Source organism: Epinephelus moara, chromosome 2, assembly GCF_006386435.1.
Source record: "Epinephelus moara isolate mb chromosome 2, YSFRI_EMoa_1.0, whole genome shotgun sequence".
NCBI lineage: Eukaryota > Metazoa > Chordata > Actinopteri > Perciformes > Serranidae > Epinephelus > Epinephelus moara.
This window is the reverse complement of record NC_065507.1, coordinates 43,439,346-43,452,180: the sequence shown is the minus strand read 5'-3', so window position 1 is coordinate 43,452,180 and position 12,835 is coordinate 43,439,346. Positions and strand designations below refer to the sequence as shown.

At 41.8% G+C, this 12,835-nt stretch overlaps 2 protein-coding genes across 12 annotated transcripts in view; one reads left to right on the top strand and one right to left on the bottom strand.

Annotated features, from left to right (window-relative positions):
• nf1a (neurofibromin 1a) overlaps positions 1–12,835 on the top strand; it is a 267,335-nt gene that overhangs the window by 190,119 nt on the left and 64,381 nt on the right. The gene's annotated exons all lie outside the window — the stretch shown is intronic.
• omgb (oligodendrocyte myelin glycoprotein b) lies at positions 1,750–11,344 on the bottom strand. Of its 4 annotated transcripts, XM_050056144.1 has the most exons (5): positions 11,223–11,338; positions 6,389–8,776; positions 4,960–5,179; positions 4,040–4,252; positions 1,750–3,292 (listed from the first exon to the last, which is right to left on the bottom strand). In XM_050056144.1, the coding sequence occupies exons 3-5, from the start codon at positions 4,962–4,964 to the stop codon at positions 2,287–2,289; spliced, it is 1,224 nt and encodes a 407-aa protein (XP_049912101.1). In that variant the 5' UTR covers positions 4,965–5,179; positions 6,389–8,776; positions 11,223–11,338; the 3' UTR covers positions 1,750–2,286. The 4 variants fall into 4 exon arrangements, with proteins under 4 accessions (XP_049912101.1, XP_049912092.1, XP_049912085.1 ...); XM_050056135.1 differs by lacking the exon at positions 11,223–11,338 and having other exon boundaries at positions 6,389–9,482; XM_050056128.1 differs by lacking the exons at positions 4,960–5,179; positions 6,389–8,776; positions 11,223–11,338 and having other exon boundaries at positions 4,040–4,945.

Sequence of the window (12,835 nt, the reverse complement as noted above, 5' to 3'; positions counted from 1 at the left end):
TCAGTGCAAACAAGGGTTGCCTCCTTCGTCTGGCTCAAAGCCAAAGTGTTGCCATAGTGGCACATTCTTTGATTTCGTTGAGACTAAATTGTCCGCCATTATCGACTCCCCGTCACTACTAAACAACTCCAGGCTACAGTAGAGGCACTCGCACCCCCTAGCTCAGTCCCCGCCCCACCCCCCTCTCTCTCCTGCTTGCTGTGCGCTTGGTGAAGAGGCAGACACAGGTGCTCACAGACTCGGGCGTACTATAAGCGGAGCGGACTCCGTGTAAAAATGTCCATGAAAAATCCCTGCGATGTGGAAATACATGCCGAACAGTCTTTTGTGTGACACTGGTGCGCGGAGCATAGTCTGCGTGGTCGTGCTTTGCGTGCACAGGGCTTGTGGACGTCCACTTTTACCGGGCGGACCTCCGCGGAGTCCGCTCCGTGTACGTTCCACCCGAGTATGTCTCAAAAAAAAAAAAACCCGGTCCAAGACAGAGTACCGAACCGAATTGGTATTACCGAGAACCGACCCAACCCTAATGTCCACCACTAACTTTTTGCTGCCTTTCTTTTGGGAAAAATCCAAACCTTTAATTTTGTGATACGGTCATCACGTACTGTAAAGACGAAGATTTGAATCATCATCCAGTAAGCCCTGGAGGAAGAAGTTTTACAAGCATAGTCTTACATACCTGTCAACCTAAATGTAACAGAAATGTGGAAAGGAGTGATGATTACTGTGCAGAAAGAAAGGCTGTGCACAGCTCTACCTTTTCTATTTTGCTGAATGCTTGCAAGGTTGGCCATACAAATCCTGATCCAGACCAAACCACTTAAATGCCACTGTAGCTGACAGTGCTGCCAGGAGCCATGCAGGGAGACACTCCATCAGGATTTGTAAGTCAGGGCAACAGAATGCTAAATACATTGTCAGCCCACTTTTGAACAGACTGCTCTTTGGCCTTACAGTACTAAAAAGCAGCACCAGCATTGTGATTAATAAACAGAGTCAAAGGTTACTAAATGTGACGACGACAACAACAAGAAAAGTAAGTGATTTAGTAAACTTTTGTGGACACAGAACAGTTGTTACCTTTGCTGGAAATTTGATTGGCCGCCTTGCTTTTATTTGTGAAGTTTCCACAGCACAGTCACTTTTTACGCTGCTGCACCATTATGTTTTCAGGTGTTCCATCCGTCTGTCTGTCCCATTCTCGTGAGCACGATATCCCAGGAAGACCTAGAGGGAATTTTATTACATTTGACACAGACATCCACTTGGACTCAAGGATCAACTGAACATAGATTTTGGTGATGAAAGGTCACTTTGACCTCTCAAACACCTTTTTTGACCATAAATCTAGTATTCTTACACTAATTATGACTAAATTCCCAGAAATGTCTAAAAGGATAAAATGATGAAGTGATAACATTTTTTATCTAAAAGGTCAAAGGTCAATTTTACTGTGACATCATATTGCTGTCCGGCCATTATTCAGACACTTGTATTGGGGATCCACCTTGAAACTGTGCTGATACGTATTTAGCTGATATTGAGCTTGAGTTGCTTGTCGTTGTACCATGTGACAAAGCTCCTAATCTGTCCTCTGGACTACTCTGTAAAACTGGTATCTAAGTGAAGACAGCATGTTTCTTACTGGAAATTATTCACTCGAATCATACATGTCAGCATAGTGATAACTTCCATTTTGCCAAAAAGTACACTTCATACCTTTTATTAAATTCCTTCATAGTCTTCACTACATATATTATTAGTGTGGATAGACATGGATGTAAACTGTAACTTGACTGGTTGGGGAGGCGGTATTTCTAGTTTCCTATTTTGTTGTGTCAACTTTTTTAGGCTCCTCTCTGCTCTGACAGAGTGCCAGTAGAGACTAATGAATGTTATCTAATGTATATTATCAATCCTGTTTTGAATGGCTTAGGACCAAATACCATAAGCATCACTATTATAAAGAAAGCATAGAGCACATCAGTTTGTCAGTGTGCAGAGTTGAGCATTGACAGTAGCACTCAGTTGAACTATGTATTCAGATATTTAGAGTAGTTTTGTCTTGTAGGTTTGTACAGTTCATATTTGTGAGACGTCATGTGGTACATGTTGAGCTATTTGAAAACATGATACACTTCATGATAATGACAAAAGGCAGTAACAGTCGCAATAGTTTTTACAAGAGAAATGAAAATGAAGGTGCTAAGTGGAGTTACTTGGTCATACATTCAGTCTAAAACAATGTGTTAGGTAGTGTATCCTGTATCCAGTCATGGTGGCTCAGAAGTTGTTGAATGCTGTTGTAAGGACTAAAACAGTGAGGGCTACTGTTTGTTGAGTCCCAATGACGAGTCCGCGACATTTATTCCTGTTAGCTGCTGGGTTAGAGTTAGCTACTTTAGGCCTCTTGGTCAAAGACTCCGGGCTTGGTGTTGTGCTTGTGTGTGTTGAGAAACTGTCAAAACTTGTGGGAGATGTCCAGGCAAACCGCATGAGGTCCCCAGATTCATTCACTCCTCTTTTGTCCTGATATATACCTGTCTCAAAAAGTGCTGATTTCACCTGGGAACTAGATGTAATCTCTGCAGTCCTTGCAGGTGATTGGCCATTATATTCTTCACCTCTGCTGTTAACCCATAGTGGTGGCTCTGTGAACAGTGCAGAGTGCCACTCCCTTCCTGGTGTTGCCTGATGAGTTTGCCCGCATATAGGTCTTGTATAGCAGGGACAGCCTAGTATGGTAGCACGGGTCTGCTCAGCCCACGTCAGAAGCTTTGTTATGTTTTCTTCTTCTTCACAAGCCCAGGGGTTATCCCCAAGAGTCATCACCTCCAGCCCCATCAGCTTATCAAATATCCCATCATACAGCCAGGAGAAGCGATTAGCATGCAGATAGAACTTAGCCAGCCTCGGCAGCCGATCCAACGATCCAGGCAGGATCTGCATCAAATAATTATGAGACAAATCAATGCTCTCCAAGTTGTGTGGCATATTGGTAGGCACTGTCCAAAATCTGTTGTGACTGAGATTGAGAGCTTTGAGACTTGGAAGCGTGTTGTTGATGAAGACCACTCTCTCCAGCTCATTGTCCGACAGGTCCAGCACTTTCAGATTCCAGTGATAAGCTGTATCGTTTTTGTCCAGCAAGCGTAGATGGTTCCCTGCCACTCGCATGTCCCACAGAGACCGCGGCAAGGCAGGAGGCAGGGTCTCCAGGCGGTTGTAGGACAAGTCCAGGGTTCGCAGGTGGGCATAGTGGGTGAGCTGGTTTTCCAGATGCTGCAAACTGTCAGAAGAGTGTAATATTAAATTCTTAGTATTCTTACACTGCTGTCCTACAAAACGATGTACCAAAACTCATTTTATTAGCAGTCTTATTACTATTATTATAGAGGCAGGTAAAATCTATATTCAACTTCTGCTGAACAGCATACACTAAGAACTACGGGATGATGGGAAATGCTAAAATGTAGTGTAATTCTACATTACTACAAATTGACTCTTTAATGTCAGTGACACAGCATTGTCTATCTTAAGTTTGCTGACATTAGCCACCATAATCACTGATTATATCTGATCAGCTTCAGTTGACCATTTATTACTTAAGAGTTCAACTTGTCATTTGTAAGAGGAAGAAAGAGTTGGTACCTCTTTCAAAAGCTTCATAGATACATTCACAGTGCTTTCCTACTGCAGTAGTTATCATCCTGATGCTTTACAATGCAAGTGTATGAATTATGGTGAGCTGTCCCCTACTCTCTGATTTGGTCATGTTAGAGGCTCAGACAGATCATTATCTGGAATAGCTCCATATTTGTAACAGTGGGGTCCTTGACAAGCTGTTTTACCATCCACACACTGGCACAATATTTCTTCTTTCTAACTCTAACCCTAGCCTTTTTCAGAAGAAATAGATTCATGAGTGTTGAGCTAACCTTGTAGCCTCTCTTAGCTCTTATATGCACAGGAATCCAGTAATTGTTGAAGAGCAGGCCTGTTACGAAAATGACATAGCAGAGCTGCAGATGCTTACCTGTTAAAGGAGAGGTTGAGAAAGTGGATGTTGTGCTGCAGACCAGGCGGCAGCTTGGTTAGGCCTCGTGAAGAGCAGTCCACCACACGGTGTCCGTGGCTGCAGGAGCACACGGTGGGGCAGATGGACAGCACCCAGCCTCCTAGCAGCCCACATAGCAGCAGGAGGAATAGGCAGAGCAGTGAGGCAGGGCTGACAGGCATAGTCAGGGCTCTGGAGAATGACAGAGAAGTGTTGGGAAGGATACAAAGACAGGCATCATGAATTGATTGTAAAAAAAAAAAAAAAAAAAGGAAAGTTAACGGTTTACACAGTTTCATGTGTGATGGATTTGATTTTCCATATGTATTATGGTAAATTAGTTCATTCAAATTCTGCCCTGTTGTTAAAGAGTCTCATTTTGATACTGTTATGACAACTGGATTTCAAAAGGGTGCTAGTCATCCTGATTGCCAACCAGCTTGAAGCTCTGCCAGTGGGACTGGAGCTCAGAGTACTGCAGTGAGACTCAATTCATTCAGGGCATTAGAGTAACTGTGTGTCCGCAGCAGCAGCAGATGATGTTTTGATCGAAACACTACAGGTCCGTGTCAGTTTATGTTATTGAAGACAGGACTGTGGAACATGTTAACACCCTTTAACTGTTTTCCAGAAATGTCCTCATGTCGGTGCATTATTTGGTTGATGATGGCAGTTGACGCTCTGCTGTGCCATCACTTAACTCCTCTGTTTGTTTCAGTGCTAAAATATTACTATTTTCAATGTCTCCATGCAATACTAAGAGGAAAAATCTGCATAGTGACAGAGCAGGGAGTAGTTTCCTGCGCACTGCATTATCAAGATTCCGAAAGAAATGATTCACTGCTCAGGTGTGTGTGGGTCATATGTTTTTCCTTATCTTCCTATTTCAAATCACTCACCTCATCCTCTCTAGTGTTGGTCTGTCATCTCTCCTTTTCTCCTGTCGTCTTGCTCCAGCAGCCTTTTTTTTTTTTTTTTTTTTAAATTGGTTGTGGTTGAAAGGTACTGGTCTCACCGTCTTTTCTCTGTCTGTAAAGGATGTTGTGGCAGGGCATTAAACATGCTGGCTGCAAGTGCCGGCCGCCATCCTGCTTATCGTTCTGCAGGGTCCTGATGCAGCTGGAGGTTTGGGTTAGGAGGAGGAGAGATGCATCAAGGGGAGGGAGGGAGGGAGGGAGGGGGAGAGNGAGAGAGAGAGAGAGAGAGAGAGAGAGAGAGAGAGAGAGAATTGCAGCAGCGAGCCGGCCAGCTCTGCTGCTGATGAGGCAAGCTGTATGTGTGTGTGTGTGTTTGCTGACAATGGCATGCCTCACAGCAGCAGCTTTCTCTCTCTTATGCACACACATTCTTATAAACACTTTATTTTAGTAATGAATAAAATTATTTCAGCTCCTGATGTTGTTTAGGTTCAGTGTGTCTGCTTCCATCAGCTTGCTTTCCAGCAGCAGACATAATCTCTACTACTATCTGGATTAAAGAGGCTGCAGTGGATTCTTTTGTAATTCCTATGTATGGAATGACAATGTGAAAATAATGTGATAGTGTGTAAGGGGTCTCTTGTACTCATGAACCCACAGACAACTTAAATCTAAATCTGCAGATCTTTATAGTAAGTTTGAGGTCATTGTTGTGCTGTCCAGCCCGCAAAGCCTGCATTTTTCTGCTGCAGCTGGCAGCTGTTTTCAGAAAAGAAGCTCTAAAAGCTGCGACCTGCTCAGCAGCACACTAGACAGACACAGTCAGAGACTAGCAGGTTAACATATCACAGCATTTTGCAGCGAAAGACTGTTATTTTAGAGCAGGCCAGAGATTAAATGAGAATGAAAACAGGGCTTCCATATTCCACTGCAAATAATTGCAGATGTTGTTCTGTGTCTTCTGGACATTTGATACTATGTGAATGCCAAAAAATGTGATCATCATGATTATTTTAAGGCCCAGACACACCAAACAGACTTAACAGTACTAGCGGCGACAAAGACCCCCTGCTGCGTCACCTGACGTAGCTGTGTCTTGGCCAAAAAGTTGCACATGGACACGCAGCAAAGACTACAGCCAACGGCCAGCCAGCATGTACAGTCTGTGCCTGCATGAGAGGAAATAGCTCTCTACACCAGCAGACGGTGGTAGTCTCTAAATCGTCATTCCAAAGGGGAAACCGGAAGACCGTCTTTACACTAGTAAGCCAGTCAGCACATTAACAACACAATCTAATGTTGAAAGAACAGAACATATTAAACGTGAGCCTGTGAGCCTGTGAACAGTAACACAAACCATCAGTAAATGTTTCTGCTAAAGAGCTCAATAGATAAACAATAATAATCTGACCTTATGGAACAAGTTTGCGCTGGTCTTATTCCCTGTGGACTTAAGCTCTTTGTGTATTTTCCTCACTTCTGTTTCTCTCTTCGTGCGGTGAGCTGAACTGCCAGTCAGAGTGATTTCATTCACAGACGGCCTCGGCTGTTGCCTACATCGATTCAATGTGCTGAATCTGCAAAAAGGGAAGGGGGCCAAGAAGGGGAAATGATGTGGGACACACCGCACGGACTAGGGCGACAGACGCTCACCAACGGCCCAACACTGACCAATAGCCTGCTGTCAGCTTGGTGTGTCAGGGCTTATAAGGCCGCGACACTGAAAACATTCAGTGTTACTCTTGCATGTAATACAATGTAATGAAATAATGGAAACACACATAGTAGGTTTCCTGCTTTTAATGAAAACAAACTTTAATTAAGACGTATTGTTTGAACTTTTAATTTTTATTTCATTAAACATCACAAAATCCCTTTTGTCTGACTAGAACATTCCACTGCTGGCACTCCAGAATGAAGGTAGCACATGGCTGGAAGCACTTTTAGTTTTCTTGGCTCGTGGCCATGCTCATAGGGAATCAGAAAGTAAACAGAGCATCAGTTCATGTATTAGGTTCCTCCCTTTGTCAGTAAAATGACTATTAAGTATGACTATGGTTTCGGTTTAGCTAAAATAGCTATATGCTGTTATCCTGATTGCAGTGAAGTCGTTCACTTTGTTGTTGGTCTGCCATGTTAAAGTCATTTGAGGCAACCGGTTAATGTTCAGCTGTAAAATTATTTGATAGTTGGAAGTAGATTTCCTTTTCATTTTACGTTCAAAAGCACAGCCACTCAGTGACAGTTGCCACTTTCACCAGGTTTTTTGTCTTTGTTTAACACTCTCAGTTCTCATCAGATACAATTAAAGAAACTCAAAACCACTTAAAGTTATACAAAATCTACACTAACAAAATTTGAACAAAACAATCATGATTATTATTACTAACTTGCAAAGAAACAACTCGATTAAATACACCTACATACTCTTTTTATGACTCATAGCCTAGAAATGACACACTGTGAAAACCGCATAACCACATGGAGCAGAGCACTTAACATCTGAAACCATTAACCCATAACCCACTGTGGCACTGAGCAGTTCCCCCTCCCATCTTACACTTCCACCCATTTCTGATATGCCCTTGATTGCAAATTAAACTAAAAAGGACTCAGTAAACCAAACCAGACCCCAGGGCCTAGGCTGCACCAATAGTAATGGTGGCAATTTTTTAATCTGGATCCAGATTCACACCAAAAATTAATCACTAACACTAACAAATAAGCTAATAATGACTATCATGTTTATGAAGGCCAATTAAACAAACTACAGTGAATCTACTTGCCTTGCAGTTCCACAAGTTTTCATTTTGTGCAGTTCATTCTAGTGTGTTTTGTTTTCTTACAAAGCCTTATATGAGTAGTCTACTTCTGTTTGCCATATAAAGACTCTGACAGTCCGCAGTAGGTGCAGCTGGGAGCTAAAAAGTGCAAAGCCTGGGGAAAATGGAGTACTGGCTGACAGTCCTGCTGCCATTGGTTTCTATTGATGGTGGTGCCCACACTTCCACTGGCTCACTATGAGGAGCAAAACTCCCTTGAAAGCAGATATTCGAAAATCCCCTTTTTTCAGACTCAAAGCACAAGCTTCACAAAACAAATTCAGTTATGACTAACTAATCTACAAGTCAGATATTGAGAAACTAGCTCTTCAGAAATGTTTGGAAAGTTTTGAAACCTGCTATATAAACTACAGAGGGCCCAGGATACTGACCCTTCTTATTTGTGAACTGTAAATGCTACATTACTCTGCAGATAGCAAATCAGTGAGAAAAACAAATATTTGCAATTACTTCGACTGACTGGTATGTCAGATAAAACATGATTCAGGATTTTTTTTTGTATTCACATAATCTCACACCTAAGCCAATATGTAGAAAATGCAAGCGTTGCATTATGGCACAGCTATTAGTTGTTTGTTAAACAGTATGTTGTTACCTAATAACTGTTCTCACCACCACACGACCTTCTACTTTTCATCACATGCAAGATGAATACAAAGGTGCCTGCATGCATCATATGCTTATATTTTCTCCATAAGCACTTATCACAGGTCGGAGAGGGCAGACATGTTGGGAAGAAAGCATTTTAGATTTACACTCTTCAGGTCTGGGTGACATTTTCACATGATGATAAAGAAAATATAGCAGGGGTCTTGTGTGAGAATCCCTGCAGTGGTGATGGACAGAGACACAATTACCCTGCCTGTAGTTAGCTACAACCAGGGTGACTTACAGTGAAGACTCCAAGTAGCCTGACTTATGACCGGTGCATCACACATGAGTACGAAAGCGTAGAACTGCCAAAAAAAAAAAAATCAGCATGATCAGCATCAGGTAATAACATTAAAAGTTTCTTGTTTTTCACATTTTTACAAGATATTTTCATGTTAAAAGTTTCATGTTATAACAAGATAAATAAATACACTGTTATAACAAGAGAAGTTTCTTCTTTTTTTTGTTTTTACAAGAAAAGCTTCTTGTTCTAACATGAAGACATCTCCTTATAACAACTTTTCATATTATTACCTGATACTGTTTATTTTGTCCCCTGGTGTGGCATTCATATGCTTCCAAAATTGAGGATCTGACAACATGAAAAAATGCTTTTTTTACTTTTAGTTCTAGCACTTGGGGTTACTTAATAACATTTTCCTTTTGTTGTTCTTGCTATACTGTAATGGTTTTTGTTGTTGTTGTTTTAATTTTGCAGTAGTGACCTAGATAAATATTGCTTCTCTCTTGTCATGATTTCCTCAGACGATGACAAGTTATTTTACTGTGTTCTCAGTCATATTTGTTGCTGCCTTGAAGCCAGTGAAAGTGGATGCGTTGGGGTCTTTGGAGCTTAAGTTTAATTATGGTTGCTCAAAGTCATAGTTCAATTGTCCCAGGGCATTTCCCATAGCTCCAAATAGAGCGGGGGTTTTATTGATTGGTCTTATTTGGGGTTTGCAGCCTCCACATTGTTATCTGTGTACACCGGGTTGCTCTTTTGTGAAGAGGTCACTGAGACAGGGTTTTCAACCTCTCTGGAGTATCTCCTGTGCTTTTCATTTCTGGAACAACTACAGCAGTCCCATTGCTTTCTTGTACATAATTTCCATCCACCTCTCGACCAAATGTAGTACCTTGTGTCATGTCTTCTAACTCCTCATCTGTGTCTGGGAGCATGGACAACCTTTTGGTGAGGCTCTGAGGCAGGAAGCTAGACAGAGATATTCGGTTTGATGACCTCAGTGTGACCTGGCCATTGTCGGCTCCACCCTCAAGAAATGGTGAAGGACCTGCCCAGTCACTAGTTGTTATCTGCTGCCTCCGAAGGTTCCATTGCTTTATATAGATGAGTAGGAATCCTACCATCATCAGTACCAGGGCTCCACCTATCAGCCCTGCCACTGCTTTACTGTGGTCTGTGCCCTTATTGGGCGTTGCTTTTTTTTGTAGAGGATCTTGTCTTTCCTTTGCCTTGTTGATGTGGATAAATGGTGTCTTTTTTGTGGCAACTGAAGTTTTGTATAAACCTGTTGGCTGCATAGCATCATGCGTGACATGGCTTGTGGTTGTAGATTTGTATTCACCAGGCTTGGTAGAACTGGTTGTGGTGGAGATAAGTTCTGTAGACAATGTTGGACGTGTAGATAATTGGGTCATTTTATCACTGCTGAATGGGCTTTGAGTGGAGCTGCTCAGTACTGACGGTACCCTTGTAGCTGTGGTTGGGATGCTGGCGTGACTGGTAGCAATGGTTATTGCTGATGTTATGACTGTGGAGCTGTTGAACTGAGAATCAGTGGAATTGGTTGGAGTTGCTGCTGTTGTCTTTGAAGGCATTGTTAGAGTACTTTGCAGTGAAGGTTTAGTGGTGGAGTTTGTAGCTTTTTCCTCTGCTGGATTTGCATCAACTTTGATAGACGGTGTCATGTTAGGACCTGAGACCTCTGACAGTGGGTTTGAGCTGAACGCCTCCTGTGTTGTCAGCTGGTCATGAGTGAACTTATTTGGTGTTTCCTGTGTTTCTGTCATGGCATCAGTAAGGTTTTTATTGTGGCCAGATGTCACTGCGCTACTTGCTGTCAGTGGCAGCAGCCATATGAAAATGAGGCTTACAAAATGGATGCTCATTGTTTTCTTAAGTCTTGAGGCTGGTTGCTGTGTCTTCATAGCTACAACAGAGGAAGTTAATTTTGTTAGATATGCACAGCATACAGTCTGAAGCAATGTGCTGTTATGAAATGTAACCTGGTGTTGCATCATTCATTTCCCCAAAATGCAACTTTACATAGGCATAGGATTCAACAGTACATAGAGGGTGTATTTAAAGCACTGCAGTTTTATTGGACTTGCAGTCGTCTCTCCACTGGTCTTTAGCTACACTTTACAATGTAAAAATAACCTACTATAAATTAGGTTTTCTATTCAATCAAGAAAGTAAGTGTTGGCTTTGATAATGATGATGTTTTTTTTTGTTTATCAACTTTTAATTATCACTTCTCAGTCACAAATTACTCCAAAGTGCTTTAGTTTTCATTATCACCTCTAAGTTTTGGTAGTGGGACTGTTTTCAATCCACTCAATATATAAAGAAGTTGTCTGTAAATAGATTAGTTATCTTTGGCTCATTCTCTGTACACTTTTATGTGGACACTTTGCCTAAATTTTAGCTCCAGCATCAATCCAAAGTGCTCAAATTATTAGGTGGACCTAAAGCTCCATTAATAATTCAAAGGAATAAAATGTACTCACCGATGACTTTATACCAATAACCACTATAACCCGTTGGCTGTGTTGCTCCAGGATGTTTGAAGAGTTATGGTGATGAGATATTTTGCTGTTGCCCGTCTGGCAGAGCGTCCCTTGCAAGAACTAGGGGCATAGTAGGCTTCTCTCTGCTGAAATTGTGACTACTCTTGCCTCACTTACAGGAAGTGTGACATGTGAAACTGATGACAATCCTCTGCATCTTCAGTCTGCTGTGCTAAACATAGTAGTTCATGTTTCAGCCTTACTTCACTAAGAAATGTTAAAACAGAGCTAAATTGAAACATGTAGTGTACATGTAGGCCTGGTGGCTTGCACATGTTATTAAGGTTCTTGCAGCTATTAAATTGAGATCATACATGGCCCTTTATTCTGTTGAGTCATCAAGCGTGGTAACCTGAACAGTGGACGCACATCTATACTCAGGGTCCATGTACCTGCTATGTCAGATAGGCATGGACATGACTCACTTTTTTTAAATGTGCTCTGTGAGTCAGCCTTGCACAAATCAAACACTGAAACTGCCTGGGTAAAAGCACAGTGACATCTTATGACATAAAGCTTACACATTTTAAATCACACAAACTGTTTTGCAGTTGTGTGCCATGTGCTATGATAAGAGTTGCTGATCAAGAGACTGATATAATGATGAGGTTGACAATACTTAATTGTCTGCCCAGATGCACTAGACCAAGAGTCTACAATCTGTTGCCCATGCAGTTTAACATTAACCTCAGTCTAATGGCCAGAGGAGCCTCTGTTTAGCCTTCTTAATGCCCTGGTCACACCGAGACGCGTTGCTTCAAAAACAGTGTGGTGCACCTGTGGAGAGGACCAAGGACCATGTACAACTGGGCAATCAAATGTGATTAACGGAACAACACACACAAAATACTTTTCTGTCATCTGATTGATTTGATTGGCTGCCTGGGCCAAGTGTGACATTGACAAGCAGTGCGTAGAGTATTTGAACTTTTATGCTTGTCTGAAAACTACTAGAAATAACATAACACACTGTGTAAAAGAGGAGCGCACGCTATGCTCAGCGTACCACAAGAAAACAGGGTTTTGCTGTCAACACATTTCTGGTGATGTTTTCAGTTTGAACGAGGCCCAACTGTGTTTCTTTACAATGCCAACACCCCAAACCTCTCTGTTACTACAGCTGTTTTTTAGTCACATCGACTCATGCACAGGGAATAACAGGTAACACGTTATTTGAAGGGGTGGGCATTAGACTGTCATGACACCAGTCATGACCATGAAGGAGTCTTTATTAATGTTAAGACTGTTGTCATTTAGTGTCCTTTGATCAGTTGTGACAGTTTTGATGCTAAATAAACATTGTTTGAGATGTTTTTGTTATGACAACTTGACATTAATCAAGACAGCATGACCTGTCATAAGCATGCCACGGCAGACCCAAGCATCCAACTTACAGAAACTGTGTTAAGCTTTATGTGTTAATGTCACAGGGTGGAAGTGGAATGTTTGGAAGGGGCACTGCACTAGTCTTAATTAAGAGTCCAAATTGCACCACTGAAGTTAAGGTTAAGAAAAATATTTATGACAAAGTTATTTGTAGTAGTCTCATGACT